Source organism: Drosophila ananassae, chromosome 2L (assembly GCF_017639315.1).
Source record: "Drosophila ananassae strain 14024-0371.13 chromosome 2L, ASM1763931v2, whole genome shotgun sequence".
Lineage (NCBI taxonomy): Eukaryota > Metazoa > Arthropoda > Insecta > Diptera > Drosophilidae > Drosophila > Drosophila ananassae.
Genome location: NC_057927.1, coordinates 6,303,316 through 6,324,279, shown reverse-complemented (window position 1 = coordinate 6,324,279; position 20,964 = coordinate 6,303,316). Strand labels below are relative to the sequence as shown.

Genomic DNA, 20,964 nt, shown 5'->3' with positions numbered 1-20,964 from the left:
ACACAAATATGGGCATTAGACAAACACCGATACCCAGAGCAATAGACAAATAAATGCTTCGAATGAAATTGGGCTGGGCCGAGGTGAAGCGATTGGCGGGGGCCTGGGAGGTGAGAGTTGCAAGCGGCAACGGCAGAGGCTGCAACCAGCTGTCAGAGCCAAACTGTTGACTTTGTTTCTTGCCAGAAAAGTTCAATCGTGTAAACACACAACCCTCGTCGGAAAAACTAACCCCCGTCTGAACAAAATTATACCTAATCCAAATTCGAAATAGAACCAGGTCAGAGTGGACGCGGTAAGCCACCAGCCTTGATAAGTTTGCAATTTTCAGTGAACAAATGGGTCAGCCGGCCACGTCACTTCCTGACCTACTTCCAAATTTTTTTAGGTAATACCATCTATGTATGTATGTCAGGGATATGGCCAAGACGGACAAGCAGTTGCAGAAATATCCTTGACACCAAATGGTGTGAAACTTAATCTTTAATATGCTCTGTTATTATTATAAAGGATAATACAATTTTCAAATAGGGAAAATACGCTCATAAACTGATATGTTGTCAACAAAATTAAGCAACTGAATTTAACAATAAAATTAAATTAAATCTAATTAGAAGGAACTTCCGAATTGAACATAAAATTTGTTTAATTCTGAATAAACATCTCTCCCAAAATCTATATCCATATATTCGCTCTGGACTTTATCCCTCTATAAGTTTAAATTACTTTCTATTTAATTTTATTAATTTACGATATCAATAAAAGCTTTACCCTAAAACTTTGAAGGCTGAAAATGTATTATATATTACTTATATTATTACCGTTCTTTTTTTTTATATCTATTGTTTTGGCAAACAATATGGATTGTTCTTTCATCTTGCCAACAGTTTGTTCAACATCAAGGACATTCTGCCAAGGGCAAAGCACAGGAAAAAAGGCTAGGACGTGGCTGACTTGACCCAGTTTCAAGTGCAGCTCCTCAGAAATCAAAAGATGGAATCTGGGGCATGTTATGTACGTTGTATATAAAACTGAAAGCTCGGCCGTGCAGCTTTTATGCTCCACCGCGAGAAAGTTAGCTACTGAACAGGGTGGTTCACTCTAAAAACAGCCTGAAAAAATGCCTATAAATATGCAAAATAAATTTAATATAAAAATTCTATGTTTTAATTCCCGATTTTAAATGCAAAAATAAGAATTAAGATTTTTATTTTTATAAATTTATTCGCTTTTCTTTTAAAGAATAAAGGAGAAAAAATTTTAAAGCTTTGTGAAAATAGCCTAATTAACGATAATAGCCTAATCTTAACTAATAGATATTGAACTTGCATGAACGCTTATAACGTTAAAATAGTATTTTCCCAATATGTGATTATAAGGCTGTGAAATATGCGAAAACACGCGTTTTTTGGACATTTGAATGTGCGTAAAAGCTGATTGGCTATTAATATAAACAAATCCATAAACTTATATTCTTATTTTGATTAGTAGAAGTGAAAAATAAGATAAAATCAACTTAAACCTTTTTTTTGTCGCGCAGTGTAATAGTATAATTTGTATTTAATAGAATATAATGTAGTATTGAATTTAAAGGTTTCAATAAAATAATTATTTTATTTAATTTAAAAAATAGTTAAGTACTTTACTGACTCTGTAACCAATTCTCTATCCCTGTGGCCTTGGCGAAAAAAAAAAATCGAAAAAATACTTTAACAATAGATAAATTGTAGAAATAACAAATAAAATAATTATAGAAACAATTAAGACGCGGGAAGCAATGGTGGCATTTGGTTCCAAGTTCTCGGTATTGTTAATTATTTCATGACAATGCATCGCAAATGGTTCTAGTTGATCGTCCTTCTTGCATACAATGTTATTCTCCATGAAACTGGGAAACTAAAAAAGGATATTAAGAGTATGTTCTACAGGGATAATAAAGTAAAGCGAACCTTTCTGTACATCTGTTTCACAAGACTATTATTGCACATGCAATGCCAAGAGTTGCCTATCAAAATCACCTTCGCCTTTATTAAGGGCACAAGGTCTGTCATATCCTCCAGTTGGTTATAACTCAAGTCCATTTTGATGCTGAGGGGCTCTTTATTTGGCAGACTCGTCAATTTGTTGTGGCTTATATTCACGAAAAGTAGTTCCTCCATGGATCCGAATTTCCAGTCAGCCAATTCGGTTATATTATTTCCTGAAAGGTTCAGCTCCTTGATAGCCCGAAATCCAGGATCGTTCAGGTCAGGTACCTTCCGCAATCTGGTATCTGACAGATTCAACGAGCTCAGACCCAGCTGAGCCAGACATTTCATATTCGCAGAAGATTGCGAGCAATCCGCATTTTTTTCCATAAATGGAAGACTTGTGTAAATTACACAGCCGCATTGGAAGTCTGTCTTGGGAGCGACTTGGACACAGACCACCAACAGGATAAAGATGAGTAGCGGTTTCTAGAAAAGAAAAAGGTTACCGCATATATAAGTATCTGTATAACCTTTCAATACAATTTAGAACCGATTTTTTCTCAAATACAAATACAAAATTAAAGGAATTTTTTCTGATTCAGGCCCTTAAATAATCTAGGATATTCGTAAATTGCCCTATACTTGTCACAAAACTAAATTTGTGACTCGATTCTCAATCTAACTGCTTCAAATCTCAGGAACTCCAATTCAATTCCACATTCTGAATATGGAAAATGCATGGTAGGGACTATGGGACCCCCATCGAAGGCTATATCTTTGCCAAAAATCTTCAGATTCTTAAGCGGAATACCTTAAACGATTTGTAGATCGATTCTTCATCGACCTGCATCAAAGTCTAGCAACAAATTATTTTTTATATTTTTTGCTAAAATATCTGGGCGCTCCCCTTCAAAATGTGGAAAATGTATTTAAGGAACGATATGCCCCCGATTGAAGGCAACATCTTTTCCAATTTGTATGCGATTCTTGAGTGGAATACCTTAAACATTATTTGTTAAATTTTCACTATTTGAAATCGCGAAAGTGTATGGGAATAACAATATGAGCCCATGTGAAGGCTATAATCTTTGTCACATTACAGCCCGTTGTGCCCAATACTTCAATAGATTTCGTTATCCACTCCTCGTAAGTTCTTTATCAAGGAATTTCTTTTTGGCTTTCATTACAATCATTATCTATAGAATGATTAATGGTAAGAGTTAAGTTTTAAAGCTTCCAACAGAAATCGAAAGATTCCCCTTTTAAAAGTGCAATATTATAGACCCTTTTGCCTGTTTATCAGGCTTGTAGCCAAGAAGTTCGTTTCAGTCCGTCAATGTGATCGAAAGCATTTTTTTTCATTCCCCAGACTTCCCCAGAGAAAATTTTGTGATATTAAGAAAAACTTGTTAGAGTAGAAAATATTATGAATAACGAATCTATCCTATCATATCACGAATCGAAATTTTATGTGAACATGAACAATTTGTAAGATTATTATTTGATTATTTTCATATATTTAAATATATACCACCAATAATTTTGCAGTTGCAGGTCTGTGACTGTTTAATTGATAAGAAGTGTCGTTAGTCGAAAGCAAGTTCAACTGAGTGTGCAATCCAATGCGTTATCACTTTGAAATGCGCAAGTGGACTGCAGGAAGCACGATTGGGTTCCACAAGAAATGCTCCCACCCGACTGATAAGACTTAAATGAAACACTCAGTTTTATTTTTTCCACCGACAGAGACTCATAGAATTTAAGCACCTTGAATTGAAGCTTGAGAAAAGAAATTTCCAGAAATTGAAACTACAGAAAACAAACAAAATTATAAGTGAGTATTTAGTTATACTTATGTAAAATACAGGGACCGTAATCTCTATGAGTTTTATTTTAAAAATCCCAAAATAAGTATTATTAATAATTATTTTTTCCCACAGTTTCCGGGGTGTTAGGTGTACCATCGCCGGCATTTCATATCAATCAGTTATATGTCAGCTATAGAATATAGTCGACCGATCCCCGCCGTTTATATACTTTACTTATATTTACGTTTACTTATATACTGCCTGCAAACAAAAGAAGGATGTATGAAAAGTTTCAACTCGATAGCTTTAAAACTGAGAGTCTACTTTGCGTAAAAACAGACGGACATGATCAAAACGACTCAGGAGGTGATCCTGATCAAGAATATATATACTTTATAGGGTCGGAGATGTCTCCTTCACTGCGTTGCACACTTTTGACCAAAATTATAATACCCTCTGCAAGGGTATAAAAATAGCAAGGTTGTCCCAATTTCGATCGTTCAGTTATATGACAGCTATAAGAATAGGATATTTTGGCCAAATATAACATAACGTGTTAGGTGTACCATCGCCGGCATTTCATATCAATCAGTTATATGTCAGCTATAGAATATAGTCGACCGATCCCCGCCGTTCCGACTTATATACTGCCTGCAAACAAAAGAAGGATGTATGCAAAGTTTCAACTCGATAGCTTTAAAACTGAGAGACTACTTTGCGTAAAAACAGACGGACATGATCAAAACGACTCAGGAGGTGATCCTGATCAAGAATATATATACTTTATAGGGTCGGAGATGTCTCCTTCACTGCGTTGCACACTTTTGACATTTGATAAAAAGAAATTCCCACATATGTACATACGTATGTGTACATAGCACCAAGCTTCACAGGTGCCTACATTTGGATTAAATTGGTAGCTCGCCAATTATAAAAAAAAACATTTTTTTTCTTAAAAAAAAAATTCTACTATTCTACTATTTAGACGTTTGTTCTTAAAGAAAGTGAAATAGATATTTAAAAAACCTTTTCAACAGTGATTATAAAGTTATGAATTTTTAAATTAACACAGTTTTTTTAATTTTTTAACGTAAAATTAAGGTTTTTAAAAAGTTGTAGAACAAATGCTGCTTATATTTTAATAACAAACATCTCCAATTTTTTCAGGATTGCCAAGAACAGTGCAAACAGACAAACAGCCTTTATTTGGAAAGAATTGTAAAAATCGAATTTCTTGAATAACTTTTGAACGATACGAATAAAGTTTTATCTGGGGACTAAAATGTCTCCACCAGCCCCAATTTAGTGTTTCAAAATTTGTTTACTTTCACCCAAATTTCTCCCAAACCAAACTACTTTTGGAAAATATTCTAATTAAAACAATACATCATCTTTCTTATAAAAATTGGAAACTGCGCCAAGCATATTTTAAAATAGCAAGGTTGTGCCATTTCCGATCGTTCAGTTACATGGGAGCTCTAGAATATAGTCGTCCGATCCTTATGAAAATTGGCGGATTGGATTAGGCTTCTCAAAATAAAAATTTAATTTCTCAATTTAAAAGTAAAGCAGGTAAAGTGAATATTTATCTAACCGAAATAAAACAATTAATATGTTTTTATTTTTATCTATTAGGGTCTTTAAAATGATAAAACTGATGAATGTGACGACCACGAGGAAGAGGAGTTCGAGACCACTGCTATATCCTCACCCAGAAGTGTCTGAGGCCCCACGGATGTTTCTGAACAGTTCAGATGACCAGTCCGGGGTGGTACCCATCAAAGTTTGAGCCTCTTCTGGCAAATGGCCAAAACCAAAAAAAAACTTAGGATCTTTTAATATAGCAAGGTTGTGCCATTTTAATTGGATCATAAGTTAATTATATGGCAGCTATAAGAAACAGTCGGCTCATCCTTATGAAATTTATAAATTTCCCAAAAGGGAATCTGTACCAAGTCCCATCTTTCTAACTTAAACAAGAAAGGAAAACTAACTTCGGGGGAGCCGAAGTTGATATACACTTGCAATTAAGGTTGTTCCATTTCTGATCGTTCATTTATATGGAGGCTATAGGGTGCAGTTGGCCGATCCTTATGAAATTTGGCAGAACAGATTATTTTGTTCAAAATAGAATCTGCACCAAGTCCCATCTTTCTAACTTAAAAACAACAAAGTTATTCCAATTCCGATCGTTCTACGACAGCTATAGGGTATAGTCGGCCAATCCTTAAGAAATTTTGCACATAAGATATTTTGGTGTGGAAAGTCCCAACCCTCTAACTTAAAAAACACTAAAGTTATGGCATTTCCGATCAATCAGTTATATAGCAGCTATAGGATATAGTCGACCGATCCCGGCCATTCCGACTTATGTACTACGTGCAAGGAAAAGAAGGATGTGTGCAAAGTTTCAACTCGATAGCTTTAAAACTGAGAGACTAGTTTGCGTAGAAACGGACAGACAGACCGACGGACGGACAGACAGACGGACAGACGGACATACTTATATCGACTCAGGAGGTGATCCTGATCAAGAATATATATACTTTATAGGGTCGAAGATGTCTCCTTCACTGCGTTGCACACTTTTGACCAAAATTATAATACCCTCTGCAAGGGTATAAAAATAGCAAGGTTGTCCCAATTTCGATCGTTCAGTTATATGACAGCTATAAGAATAGGATATTTTGGCCAAATATAACATAACGTGTTAGGTGTACCATCGCCGGCATTTCATATCAATCAGTTATATGTCAGCTATAGAATATAGTCGACCGATCCCCGCCGTTCCGACTTATATACTGCCTGCAAACAAAAGAAGGATGTATGCAAAGTTTCAACTCGATAGCTTTAAAACTGAGAGATTACTTTGCGTAAAAACAGACGGACATGCTCAAAACGACTCAGGAGGTGATCCTGATCAAGAATATATATACTTTATAGGGTCGGAGATGTCTCCTTCACTGCGTTGCACACTTTTGACATTTGATAAAAAGAAATTCCCACATATGTACATACGTATGTGTACATAACACCAAGCTTCACAGGTGCCTACATTTGGATTAAATTGGTAGCTCGCCAATTATAAAAAAAAAACATTTTTTTTCTTAAAAAAAAAATTCTACTATTCTACTATTTAGACGTTTGTTCTTAAAGAAAGTGAAATAGATATTTAAAAAACCTTTTCAACAGTGATTATAAAGTTATGAATTTTTAAATTAACACAGTTTTTTTAATTTTTTAACGTAAAATTAAGGTTTTTAAAAAGTTGTAGAACAAATGCTGCTTATATTTTAATAACAAACATCTCCAATTTTTTCAGGATTGCCAAGAACAGTGCAAACAGACAAACAGCCTTTATTTGGAAAGAATTGTAAAAATCGAATTTCTTGAATAACTTTTGAACGATACGAATAAAGTTTTATCTGGGGACTTAAATGTCTCCACCAGCCCCAATTTAGTGTTTCAAAAATTTGTTTACTTTCACCCTGATTTCTCCCAAACCAAAACTACTTTTGGAAAATATTCTGATTAAAACAATACCTTTCGATTGGTGTATAATTCATTTAGATCGGTTGTCTACAGAAAATTTTTAATTCTTCGGCTATATATAGAGTCTCCTCGCGCACGCCAAGGCATGCAGGTCGTCACCTCTTGGACAGCCTTCCACAGTGATTGTTGGCCGATCCTTATGAGAATTTCACTATCACATCATTTTTCTTATAAAAATTGGAAACTGCGCCAAGCATCTTTTAAAATAGCAAGGTTGTGCCATTTCCGATCGTTCAGTTACATGGGAGCTCTAGAATATAGTCGTCCGATCCTTATGAAATTTGGCGGATTGGATTAGGCTTCTCAGAATAAAAATTTAATTTCTCAATTTAAAAGTAAAGCAGGTAAAGTGAATACTTATCTAACCGAAATAAAACAATTAATATGTTTTTATTTTTATCTATTAGGGTCTGATGAGTGTGACGACCACGTGGAAGAGGAGTTCGAGACCACTGCTATATCCTCACCCAGAAGTCTCTGAGGCTCCAGGGATGTTTCTGAACAGTTCAGTTCAGACAGTTCTGAACAGTTCAGATGACCAGTCCGGCGTGGTAACCATAAAATTTGGAGCCTCGTCTGACAAATGGCCAAAACCAAAAAAAAAAGACCAAGGATCTTTTAATATAGCAAGGTTGTGCCATTTTAATTGGATTATAAGTTGGCAGCTATAAGATACAGCCGGCAGATCTTATGTTATATAAATTTATAAATTTCCCAAAAGAGAATCTGTACCAAGTCCCATCTTTCTAATTTAAACAAGAAAGGAAAGCTAACTTCGGGCGGAGCCGAAGTTGATATACACTTCCAATTAAGGTTGTTCCATTTCTGATCGTTCATTTATATGGAGGCTATAGGGTACAGTTGGCCGATCCCTATGAAATTTGGCAGATCTGATTCGATTGCCTAAAATGGAATCCGTAGAAAGTCCCATCATTCTAGCTTAAAAAACACCAAAGTTATGCCAATTCCGATTATTCAGTTATATGGCAGCTATATGATATAGTCGGCCGATCCTTATGAAATTCGTCAGAACAGATTATTTTGTTCAAAATAGAATCTGTACCACGTCCCATCTTTCTAACTTAAAAAACATCAAAATTATGCCAAAGTTATGCCAACGAATGGTCGGAGTTCTACGACAGCTATAGGATATAGTCGGCCGATCCTTATGAAATTTTGCACATAAGATAATGCAGACGGACAGACAAGCAGACGGACAGACAGACAGACGGACATGCTCATATCGACTCAGGAGGTGATCCTGATCAAGAATATATATACTTTATAGGGTCGGAGATGTCTCCTTTACTCGTGACTTACCATGATAAAATTCATTATTTTGCTTTAATTAAAATTTCTTTATTGCTGTTTTAATCTCATATAAATTTGCTATCACACACACAAAACACAAAAAAACACAACAAAAGCTATTAAAATTAACTTACAACCTATTTTCTATAAAATTTTATTCTTGGTGGTGGTGTGACCATTGCTTATTAATTAGAAATGGCAGCGGTCACATTTAATGCAAGCTTTTAATAAAGATCGTTTGGTAAAGATACTCGATTGATTTATAGTGATTTTTATATTTCACTCTTTTATTTTAATTAATTATTCTGTTATTTTAAAACAACTTAAATTAATTAAACATTACTTATATATAAGGCTTGTTATTAGTTCTATTTACATTAGTTTCTATTTACATTTGTCTGCTTTGGAGATTTTAAGGGTGCACTCGTTTTAGCATTATAAACCCCGAGGTAATTTATAGTGAAAAACCAAAAAAAAATATTAACCAGACAAAATACACAAATGTATGATATGATGAGATATTGCATTTATTTATTCAATGTTATAAAATCCATCTCTAAAAATTAAATTAGGGTTTATTAAATTACGATTTCTAAAAACTGCAACCCTTATTAAAAGCGACATGATAAAGCGAGGTGTAATATCTGGGACCATTACTGTATCGGTTGTTGTCTTGACTAAAAGCTGTTAAAATAAGTGTAGCATACATATGAGGGCAAGCATAGACTATAATTACTAGTCCTAATTAGTCTAAACTAATGGTATTATATTAAATTATATCTAAATACCAAATTCATATAAAACAGCTTAACCGTTTAATTGAAATTTTTTAGCTTTAAAGCTTTTTCAAATCCTTGGCGGCAAATTTTATGATGCCGGCTTACTATGCGTATACTCAATATTTCTGGGGGCTGCTCTATTTGAGCAGGACTGGCAAGCAGTGCAGATTTGTTGTGCCAACAAATGTGGAGCTTGCTAGTCCTTTCACTGCTCTGACCCTCTCTCTCTCTCTCATTCCCTCTCAGAGCGCGCACACGCGAATCCTTAACGATGGATGCCAAGCTTCGTTATTTGGCCGAAGTTGCGTCCAAGGCGACAGAGCAGTTGGCGGCGCAGCTGCTGCCACCGCCGCTGTCAGCGTCCCGCTGTGGCGCCGCCCCCACGAAGGCGAATATGCGGGACTCCGGGTCTGGACTCCGGAGCAACGCCGCCGTCAGTTTTGGACAAACACTCCGAGAGGCACGTCAGGGCCCAGCGCGCGCGCTCCTCGTCTCGATTCTGTCTGTCTGTCTGTGCCTCCGTGTGTGTGAGCGTTGAACGCTGAGCGTGTGCGTGTGTGTGTGCGTGCGGAAAAGCCAGCGCCAATGGCAGCGGCGGTGTTAGCCAATTCCAATTCTGTGGCAAATATCGTGCCGTAATCGTGCAAAAAAAAAAGAAGAAAATACCAAAGTCCAGGGCACAGGAGAATTGCTCTGCTCTAAAGTAAAAATCAAGTGAAAGTGAAGCAGCCCCAACCCACCCTTTTCATTATCCTGAAAACAGATACAAATAGGAATAATAAGCCAAAAGGCAGTAAGCAACAGAGGCAGAGCAACGTTAGCAACAAAATCAACAAACTGCGCTGCCGGCAGAGCCGAGCGGGTTGCAAGTTGCAGGTTTGGGGGATTGGAATCTAGCGGATAGACGGTAGGGGCTAGAGGATACAGGGGGTGAAGCTGCCATTTCAGCTGTCAAAAGTTAGTTGTTAGACTCTCGAGCTTAATGTTTTATTTCCATTTTTGTTTCTATTTTAGCCTCAATTTGTTGAAATAGGCGTGGCTAGGGGGAGGTATTCTATATCTAAAAGATATATATTTATTCTTTATCCAAAATATACATACTGAGTTAGTTGTATTCATTTATTTAACTTAAATCTAATAAAAGAGTCTTTATTTGTTTTAAATAAGTTGAGCCAGACCGTTTTCTTTTTAAAACCACATCCTCAATCTTAAATTATCATTATTTCTTTTTCAAATTCAAGCTATTTTCTCTCCATATATTTGATTCTTGGGTCTCGTGGCAATGCCAGTCGCTCAAGGAGTTTTCCCTGGCGTTTTCGCTGGTCGTTTCAAATTTACGGCTCAGAGTGTCACATATTCCACAAGATTGCGAAAATAGTGTGTCTTGGATATTTTATATACCGAAATTGTTCATGTACCTGCCATGTGCATTACTCATACGCCATGTTGTCCGAGCTAAGCATGAAAATGAAATCATACCAACTACACTAAAGCAATAACAGTTAAGCTCACCTACCAACTGTCAGTATATCCGTGTTCTTGGGAGTGTGTGTGTGTGTGCGTGTAGGGATGAAAGTTAGGGTTTGGGGGGTGGTGGGTGTGTGGGTGTCTATGATGAAAATTGTGAAATGCGTGCTGTGGCAAAAAAAAAAAAAAAAAAAAAACAGCAAAATAAATGAAATGAAATGAAACAGACCAGCAATAAAACGGAGCAAAAACAAAGGACGAGAAACTATGGGGTCCGCTAATGTCCAAAACCTGGCCAAAGGCCAGAGTCACGCGAAGTTGCAACAACAATAACACTAGACAGAGCAACAACAACTTCTAGCATAGTAGAGGATAAGAGTTCCTTCCAAACAGACTATCAAGGTGAACGGATGTCAAAGAAATTTCAGTAGATCGGACAATCTAACGATAAATCAAGGCATTGTTTTTCCCTCGACACTGGTACTGTCTATGGTTCTGGTTCTGCTGGTTGCTGTGCGAAAAATGCAAATAAATTGAAAAATAATAAGTAAAAAGGAAAAGCCGCCGCACAAAATGTGTAGCATAAATAATTCCACCCACAACACACAGAGGCAAAAAGGTTACACAGTCACTAGGGCGACACCAGCAGACAGGCGAACGCCTACGCCGGCGTTGACGTTGGCGTTGGCGCTGGCATTGCCGTCAGCGTCGACTGCAAAGCCAGCACCGGCAGCAGGCTCTCAGGACCTTAGTTCGTTTGGGAAGCTTTGGGGACAAAATGAGAGTGACTTAAACTAACCTACATCAACAGCTGTGACTTGAGCAAAAATGTGACACCCACGCAAGCCGCAAAAATTAAGAAACTCTCGAAATTTTAAATTTAATTTTTGCTTACCTATTATTTGTTATTATTTTCGAAGATTACTTTTATGTGGTTTTTATTATTATTTGTTTGTTTAAATAAAGGGATATCAGTTAGTTAAATAAAAAATAGGAACAAAAATTAGACTAAATGTCAACTATTCAACTAAATCTCATAAAAAGTTTAGAAAGTGATACTTAAGTGTTGCCTAGTTTTCTGATTTATATTTCCTATCCAAATTAATAGATCGTTCCTAATCTAATCTCCTCCGCTGCTCATTGTGATTTTCAGTGATTAAAAATAGAAATTAAACTAAAACTAAATGGAAAACATAGACTTGTGGCGTAAACAATAGACGAAAGGCGAATGAAAACGCCAGAGCGCGCCTTCCTCTGACTGTCGCTCTCTGTCTCTGTCTGTCTGTCTCTAGCTCTCTCACTCTCTCGCTATAGCTGTCATTCTCTTTGAGGAACAGCTGTTCCAACTGTCATATCTAACTGTCTACTGCCATACTAGGACTCTGTCACTCTCTCGCTCCCGCTCTCTCTATAATTCTGACACTTCCTGCTCCTGCGCCGAAGCGTGTGTACATAACCTCAATCCGCTCTGGATGTTGCGGTAGGCGTCGCTGCCGCTGTCAACGCCAAGTGCAACGCCAGGAGCAGAGCCAAGCAGAGCATCAGCCGCGGGCGGGCGACGCAACGCATCCAAAAAGCGTTGATGCCGTTGCAGCTGCTGCTGCGCAGCCAGCGACAACGACGAAGACAGCAGCAGCAGCAGCGGCGGCGCGACAAGCAGCAGCAGCAGCAACAATCATCAACAGCAGCAGCAGCAGACGCAGCAGCAGCAGCAGCAACAGCAGCAGCAGTAGCAGCAGCGCCCTGTGTGCACCGACAATAATATGAGGAGTGGCAGTTCGGAATTACTACTCGAGCAGCAACAACAAGAGCTACGGTTACGTAAAATCCGAGAACTGGCTCCGAAAAAGAAAAATGGCAATCGGCGCTTTCGTTCGTGGCGGGAACGTGCGCGTTTCTATGGCACCTCGACACTGGCCTTCTTCTCGGTGACCGCCGGCGCCTCGCTGCTCTTCCTCGTACCGCTCTACGTCGATCCGGCCATCTCGACTCTGAGCCACGACTTTATCGAACATCCAACCCTGTGCACGACGACACGGCGGGAAGATCTGATCGGTATATTCAATTGCTCCTGGAGCTCCTGTCGCGAGGGCTGCACCTCCGATCTGTATCGCTGCGTTCACATTTATGTGACGTTTATTGAACAGAATATCACAATACCGGCGAATATGACGGATTATAGCAATTATACGGCGGATTGGGAACAGTCCGGCGAGGCTACACTGTTGGTGAATATAAAGGGATGCGGGTATCCGCCCACTGTCACCTGCAAGGACTTCAATGGCTATTACGGCATTGAGGGCGCCATCTTTCCGTGCTTCTATTCGCGAAAAAATAAAACGGTGGTCCTCACCTCCTACAACCACGACGACCAGGTGGCCATGATCATCCACTTCTTCGCGGTGCCCTTTGTGATAACGGTCATCTCGTCCATCGCCCTCTGCATCATGCATTGTGACTGCCGCTGCAAGAAGGATCGCAGCCACCGGCGCAATCGGCCACAGTGCCGAAGGCCGCGCATCGAGAATCTAAGGTAAGTGTAAGGAAGTATATTTTAGATTTATTAAATAATAATTTTTAAAGATGTAGCTCAAATAAGATGGTGTAAATGTGATTAGATTTAACTTGATATGCTTCACAAACCGAATCTCTAAAGGAATTCTTTAAACTTTAAAAATATTACTCATACGCACTGTGGCCTATAGTGGTAAATAGTGTTAGAATCTCTAAATCAAACTTGTTCAAATATGTTATGATAGTTGGTTGTAAAGTAACACCTTCATGACCATTAAGCTCCTTGTACCCCCACTTCCTGATTACACAGAAAGTCCTGAATTTAGAGTGATTCGTTTCTTTGTTTACATTCTTTCGTTTTGGCCTGCAAGTTAATTTAACAAAACTCTCTCGGCAGGGACTTCCTTCCTTCCTGTCTGCGATATTTACTTTCCTGGCGTCAACGTAACTTAAATAATTCACTAATGACAGTTTTTTTTTTTTTGTACATACATGAGTGCAAGAGTGTATGTGTGAAAATTAGGCAAGAAGCGGGGGGCAATATGAACGTGTCAAAGTCATCGGGTGGTGGTAGTGGTGGTGGGAGTGGATATGGTAGGTGTTCGGTTGGTGCTACCTCGTTGTTGTTATTTTGGAGTAATATGCGGTGTAAATTATTTATAAGACCAGGCGTCGCCACTGTGTATGTGCCACCGTGCACCGCAGAGCCAGAGGCATTAGAGCACGCACCAAACACGCACCACATTGCGTATGATTGATATGTTGAGCTGTTGACAGTGCCGTCGGGGTTTGAGGTTGTATCTGGCATTCACTGCTAATGGACTGCCCGGGACGAGGGGTTCTCTATAACAATTACATTTCCCCATCAACTACTACAGATACAATAACAAAAGAACAATGAGTTTGGTCAGAAAATTCGATTTGAACGTGAACTCCATTCCATCAACCGTCGTCTGGTGACTTTAATACCAATCTTTATTGAGTTCCATTTGAATTGTGGCCATATCGAATCTGTGCCCATTGTTTTTGCCCATGGCTTTCGAGGAAATTTCCATCAGTTTTCAATTCTCATTGCACATCGATTCAATCGATAATGAATTGGTGGTCTGCTTCTGCCGAGGCAGAACGGCTCCCCCATTCGCTTGGTACGTGCATTATTCAAATGTCATGGCAGTCAGGTCGGCCAGGACTGCCAGGACTACCCCGCCTGCTCCTCACATGCCAGCCTAACAAGCCAGCCTGGCAAGTTGGCCAATTTCGGGCGGTGGATCCCTTTGTTTTACATTGTCTGCCTGGTTTATCGAACTCCAGGGCTCCGATTGAATCGACCCAAAGGCCTAATCAATTATCTAGAAAGGGATATCTAGAGGTGTGTTTGTTGATTTAAAAGATCGTCGATTTAAGTAAGGGATTACAGTTTTTTGACTTTTAAACATATATGTATAAGGAGAACATGGTCAGAAACGGGGTAGAAACTTTGAAAACAATATTTAAAGAATGGGCTTGAAGTTCTTGTTTATTTTTTATTTTCTAGTTATTGCCTATAATTTTATTTGTTCTGTAATTTTCTGCTAGACTATTCAAGATTAAATTATTTTCTCTCGGTGTAAGCCAGCCTTAAAACAATAACGGATAAGTGGAAATAAGTCTGCGGACAGCTGCAGGTGCATGCTCAACATATTTGCAAAAACACAAAAAGTTTCTTAGTTTCAAAATCCATTTTGGTGGCAGCGACAGTGGCAATGACAGTGGCGGTGGCAGTGGCGGTGGCAGCGGCAGGTGGCGTTGAAATGTATCTAATGCGCATATTTTGGACTTGTTTTCAACGGAAATCACTAATAAAAACAGTTGAAAAAGAGCTGTTGAAAAGTTGCGAAACAAAATGGCGTCAGCGTGCGACGCTTGTTAATGCTATCTGCCATGCACACTCACACACACATGGCTATCCTTGTCTCACTCACACCTCAGTGTGTGTGTGTGCGTGTGTGTTACATAATCAGCTTACCTTTCGCTGATGCTTTCCCCGGTCGCTCTTCTAAGGACTTTTGTTTCAGTCTCTGTCGCTAAAACTGGCAAAGGATTTGCAAGGATATCATTCACACGGCACTTGACTGAAAACTCTTTGAAACAAAAAATTACAAAAAAAAAAAAGAAAAACAAAAGCAAAGTAGAAAAATCAAATACGCATACGTCCTCGAAAGCATTTGAATGGATGTGGAAACCGGAATAGGAGCAGTGCCAGTTGGATAATGATTATGGGGCAGCAATTGTGCAACTTTCGCACGTTGCTGCCATTGTCGAGAGGCATGCCTCGGCACGCTCCCCATTAGTGGCACTCTTAGGCCACTCAATCATTTGGCCATAACGCAACTAAATCGCAGCCAATAAACCAGCCAACGGCCCCTGCAACTAAGTAGCCAAGAAAGTGGCAAGAGTTAAGTACCCAGTCAAAGGAAACTCACTATCGCCGAGGTGCAAATACTCTCTATAGAGAAAGTCTCTAAATAGTAATTCAAGTTTATAAAAAATTATGCTATTGAGGATCAAAATTAATCAAAAAATTCTAAGCTATATACAATCCTGATCCCGATCCTCTGATTTGCTATATCCTGGCCACCATTCGCTTCCCCACCAAGTGCAGCTCAAACAAGAGTTCAACAGTGGCGGTTAGGAAGGCGGCAATGGAGGCAGAGTGGGCTAAGGGGGCGTGGCCATGTAGCAGTGTGGGTGCCATGGGGGAAATGCTCCTAGTGTGGCCTACTTCTGTTTCTGCTTTTGCGGCTGCCTAGAAGCGTTTTTCTTTGTATGCTACAGTGTGTGTGTGCCAAAGAGTGTGCCACTTTGTGATGCTTTTCTTTCTTTTATTTTATTTTTTATAGAAAAATCAATTTTTTGCTCCTTTTATGAACATCCCAAGCAGCTGAGAATGCAACGAAGTCACGTCTTTCATTTTCCTAAATGATTTTTTACGAATTTTTTTTTGTTTTTTCCTTTCTGCTGCGATCTATTGGCGAAAATTTGAGAGGCCAGCCAATGGTGGAAAACCAAAAATATATATCAAATTTCATGGAAATTCAAAGGACTACTGAAATCAAATTGTAAGGTTGTGCACCTTTTGGGAAAGGTCCACCTGCTGACATGTCACGTGTTCTGTTTTCTCAAAAAAAAAACACCCATATGGGCTGGACGGGATTTGGAATTTGGATTCAGGGTTCTGGCAACCTGCCGCATTCTAATGACAACAACAAAGGCCGCCTGATTATTGCTGAACGGCCGTTTAGTTGCAAACAGATGTTGCTCCTCGTCCTACGTCCTGTGTCCTGTGTAATGTGTCGTGTGTCCTAGGACCTTCTTGTATGTGTGTCTATGTGTCACGTTTTCCTTTTATGCCAAGCTGGAAACAATGCTGGCACAAAGAAGCGGATCTGTTTTATCTTAGGGGATGCCAACACACCAAAAATCCCATCGTCATTGTTGTAGACCTCTTTTTTTGTTACATTTTCTTCTATTTTTTATCAGTGTGTTGAAGGCATCTAGAAAAGTGCATGACTGTGTCTATGCTATCTCAATCTCGGACACCCAACCACCCATTCTGATCCCATGGATGCGCCTTCAGTCACTCGGGAAACTCGAATATGGAAAATCTCCATTGCCCTTTTCCCACTTGCCGCTTCTTGCCACTACTTGGCTTAGACGCGCCGCGCCCACAACGCCCCCCAATCGATATTAATAATGCGCAGCATATGAATGCTGTTCAATAAATTTCCATTTCTTGTACGGTTCTTGCCATTGAAATCGGCAATTGGAGATATGTACGAGATGGTAGAGCAAATCGCCGCCTCAGGACTACAAGGCAGGGCGCATAGAGAAGCTGCACATTGAAAAATATATCTAATAATGTTGAAAAATTCATAAAAATTAAATTAAAGCATCACCAGGCATACAGGAGCAAATACTTTCAAGCTCTAATATTTTCACTTTTAATCCCCAATTAATATTTCATTATTTTCTCTCTGTACTCTGTACGAACCGAAAAAATCACATCTCCAATGGAAGCTGCAAACGAAGGCAGTCGTCGTCAGTCAATTCATGTAAATCCCTTCCAAATCCCTACACCCCCGGGCCAAAACATTGCCAGTTCTGCGGAAAAGTCCGCTAAGTTAGTGGAGCCGTTGCAAATGCTTCATTAATAACAAGGACATGAACATGGATGGGTGGGCAGGATGGGTATCCATGGATGGGTATCCTGAACAGGGTCGGATGGATGGGTGGGCAGGATAGACACATTCCTTGGGGAATACATATTCATGAAGATTCTTACGTAAATGCGAAAAGAAGTTCTTGCCCCAACTATGAATCCGAAATGAAACTACACTTGGCACTTGGCAGGATGATAAGAAGAAAATTCAGGACTTTATTGGCTTTCCTTGAACTGAAAAAGTAAATCTTGACTTGTCAAACTTCAAGTCCTGTCTACGTAATTCGGAAGACTTTTGAAACATTCTACAATTCAATCTGACGCCGAGTCCTTAAAGGATGCAGGCATAAATATTGCACTAGAGTCGGAAATTATCTAAATTTGAATATGTTATTAAAAGGAATTTATGGCCCAGTCATCTTTTTTTTTCTTGCGGGGCCGTTAAGATGAAGGATCTCATAATAAATTGCACACAAATACATACACAAGAACTCACCCCCTCACACAGATACTCACCCACACACCCATACACATATGTGTTTTGGTAAGGAAACGCGTGCGATTTTTAATGGTTGGACATTTGGTTTAATATGACTGTTAGGACATCGTATAAACAAAGATATGGATGTTCGGGCATATGGACTGAACGAAACGGCACAGCCATAAAGAAATTGAGAAAATCTGTTGTAATTACCTAGAAATTTAAACTCACACGGGCGCTGCGGGATAAATGCCATTTAAAGCATCCTTCAGTTTCGTTCTCGATTACCACAAAAACACTTTGAATTAACAACATTTAAAGTTTTAACTGCACATTAAGGAATTCCCCAACGGGCTCTTCTCCAGATCCTTCCTAGCAGTCACAATTAAGCTTCAAAATGTAAATTTTCTCTCAAGTGCGAGCTGAGCGACGCGCACCACAGGGCGTATGAGTTATTATTAAGCAGGGGGTGGCGGCATCCCCCCTAGTTAGTTAGTTTGTTTGTTTGTTTGTGCACATGAAACAAGGCAAACAAAGCTTTTATTCAAAGCAATTCACGTATATAAAACATTTATCTTTATGGCCGTCTTCAAGTGTAGTCGTGTCTACGTGCGTTTATGTGGCTGGAGGAGAAAACAAAAAGAAAACTGACAGAAAATTCGGAACACAGGATGTATCCTGTAGGTAATGGGATAGGGATGGAGATAGAGCCAAGGATATGAAGACCACGTGTGTTTACTTAGGTTTAAATTGTCAACAATGTCGCCTGGCCTGACTCTAATTTGGCCCAGAAGCCCGCAGGACAAGATTCAATTTGAAGTCCTGGCTCCCTCCTGTAGCCCATCCTGCTTTCTTCCCATTTCTTTCCGTTTAGCTTAAATGCACAAATTTAATTACTGCTGCGTGTCCTTTTGCCAGTCACTTGAAACCAAAGTGCTGCAGCACTGCCACCAACAAGGACATGCTGCAAAACAATTTTTGTTGACAATCAAGAGCAGCAGTGAGGCAGTAAGGCAGCGAGCAGTGAGCAGCGTGCAAGGACATCCAGCAAGCATCCTGAGCATAATGCAACAAATTTCAATGAGACCACCTGCCGCTGCTGCTTTCTCATTCCCCAGTAATAATACACTTGAAGAAACAGTGCATTATATATTTTCATCAAAGAATGTAACTTTCCTCCCTTTAAGGGGGCAGGATGGTTTCAGAGGCTGAAAAAGAGCAGATTTTTGCGATTTTTTTTTGTTATGTTTGAGTAAATATATCAATTCAATTTTTTTACACGACTAATGGCTATATTTGGAGAGTATCTAGGAATTTTTATTTTTAAGAAATAATTATAATTTATCCCGTGACGGGCAGTCGGCCGGAGTCGCTTCCAAAAATTGGTCTCTTGCGGTGCGTAAAGTCTGGCCTTACAGTGTTATCGGAAATAAAAAAAATGAATTTATTTACTTAAAATATTAGTTTCTTGTGCGGATGAACGAAACCATTTTGAAAAATATGCGATTTTGAATTTTTGGCGCGGTTGTAAAGCCGGAGGTACCATTTTTACATAAAAATCCGCCCATTATTGCCCGTAAAAATGGTAAAAAAAAAAATTAAAAAAAAAAGCGTTCGTTCATCCGCAAGTATTTATTGTATTAAAGATGTGTGCAAAATTTTATTTAGATCCGAGCATTACTTTTTGAGTTACGTTACGCACCGACTTGAAAAAGTTGTTTTGAGAAAAACGCGTCTAAAGTTTTAAAAGCAATGGAAAGTATATGGAGAGAAAGAAAATAGAAAATCGGTATCTCAGCAAGTGTTAGTCCGATCGACATGAAACTTTCACAGGATATTCCTAAGATAATGTTTTATTATATAAAAAATTTCTGAAAAAAAAATTTGTTGAAGTCTCAAACCATCCTGCCCCCTTAATAGACAATAAATCGTTAGCAGATTACTCCTCAATATGGCCCCTTTTCTCCCAGTGTACTCTCCCAATCCGCCCCACTCAAGAACCCAATGAAATGCCTGGGGCGTGGCCTCGGTCACGACACGTTGCACTTGTTGTTGTTTGTGTTTTTGTCGGTCATGTTGCTGGTGGTGGAGGTGCTGCTGCTGCATCTGCTGCTGCTACCGATGGTGCTGGTGCTGGTGGTGCATCCGCATACGTCAGTGGCAGGACATGCCGGCAGGAGCTGAGCACTGCGGCTCAGCTTCCACAGGCGCTGGGATTCATCCCACCCCAAGGCTGTATGCTGATCCCACGCCACCCCAACACACTCATCCGGCATCATCCCTCCCAATCCATCATCCATCCGCCTACATTGTTCGGCTGCCAATCCATCTGTCCAACCATCCATCCACCGATCCATCCTAGTCACACAACCATCCAAAAAATACACCCACCCCCGCCCCATTCATTTACTTTGGACAGTCCATCATGCATTTTTGGCTCAGCTGTCGCAGTTTTAATTTCGTAATTACAAATCCTTCTCAACGGCTGCTTTCTGGTTTTCCTGGCCGGTTGCCAGCAGCCATTTTCTTGCCAGCATTTTCCGGCATTTTCTAGCATTTTTCGATACCAGTACCAGTACATGGCCAATATTTTGCAATGATTTCTGACAGCTTTTGCGGTCGTCCCTGCCAATTATCAAAGCCTTACGGATATTTGATTTAATTAAAGCAAACCGCAAAAACAAAAAAAAAATACAGAGATGCACAAAAAGAAGTTCAACAAAATAGTTGAGGCTCAAAACTAATTACGAAATTCTTCGTTACTTGCCAGTGACAGGCAATTATGGAGAAAAGGCATATTTTCGGGCCTCCATCAGGACCTTGTGGTCCGAGGGCTCCGAATAGCCATCGATTAGTTCGTTATCCTTGCCCACTTTCTAGGCCA

The 20,964-nt window shown here is 39.3% G+C and overlaps 2 protein-coding genes and 1 long non-coding RNA gene across 8 annotated transcripts in view; 2 read left to right on the top strand and 1 right to left on the bottom strand.

The window, feature by feature from the left end:
- Positions 1-1,204: 1,204 nt before the first annotated feature.
- On the bottom strand, positions 1,205-8,834 carry LOC26513966 (insulin-like growth factor-binding protein complex acid labile subunit). The gene is made up of 3 exons (XM_014911746.3): positions 8,651-8,834; positions 1,950-2,456; positions 1,205-1,896 (listed from the first exon to the last, which is right to left on the bottom strand). The coding sequence occupies exons 1-3, from the start codon at positions 8,663-8,665 to the stop codon at positions 1,666-1,668; spliced, it is 753 nt and encodes a 250-aa protein (XP_014767232.1). The 5' UTR covers positions 8,666-8,834; the 3' UTR covers positions 1,205-1,665.
- Positions 2,856-8,031, top strand: LOC26514151. 5 transcript variants are annotated; one of them, XR_001409012.3, is made up of 6 exons: positions 3,255-3,458; positions 3,519-3,804; positions 4,946-5,350; positions 5,414-5,626; positions 7,101-7,674; positions 7,738-8,017. It is a non-coding gene; the product is annotated as an uncharacterized LOC26514151 (long non-coding RNA). The 5 variants fall into 5 exon arrangements; XR_004311531.2 differs by lacking the exon at positions 4,946-5,350 and adding an exon at positions 3,911-4,671 and having other exon boundaries at positions 2,856-3,458; positions 5,414-7,674; positions 7,738-8,031; XR_006506945.1 differs by having other exon boundaries at positions 2,873-3,458; positions 3,525-3,804; positions 5,414-7,674; positions 7,738-8,027.
- A 1,161-nt stretch (positions 8,835-9,995) lies between the features above and the next one.
- Positions 9,996-20,964, top strand: part of LOC6499933 (protein tipE) — a 31,478-nt gene continuing 20,509 nt past the window's right edge. The window contains exons 1-2 of one of the 2 annotated variants that reach the window (XM_044714347.1): positions 9,996-10,123; positions 12,041-13,420. In XM_044714347.1, the coding sequence (XP_044570282.1) occupies positions 12,651-13,420 (770 nt within the window). In that variant the 5' untranslated portion in view covers positions 9,996-10,123; positions 12,041-12,650. The remainder of the gene's footprint in view (positions 10,124-12,040; positions 13,421-20,964) is intronic. The other variant, XM_001953567.4, reaches the window with a different exon arrangement.

What these genes read in the sequence shown, in the direction of transcription:
- LOC26513966 (XM_014911746.3), bottom strand. An exon ending in TGAAACAGATGTACAGAAAG is followed by an intron (nt 1,897 to 1,949) that starts GTTCGCTTTACT and finishes ATCCTTTTTTAG; the next exon opens with TTTCCCAGTTTCATGGAGAA.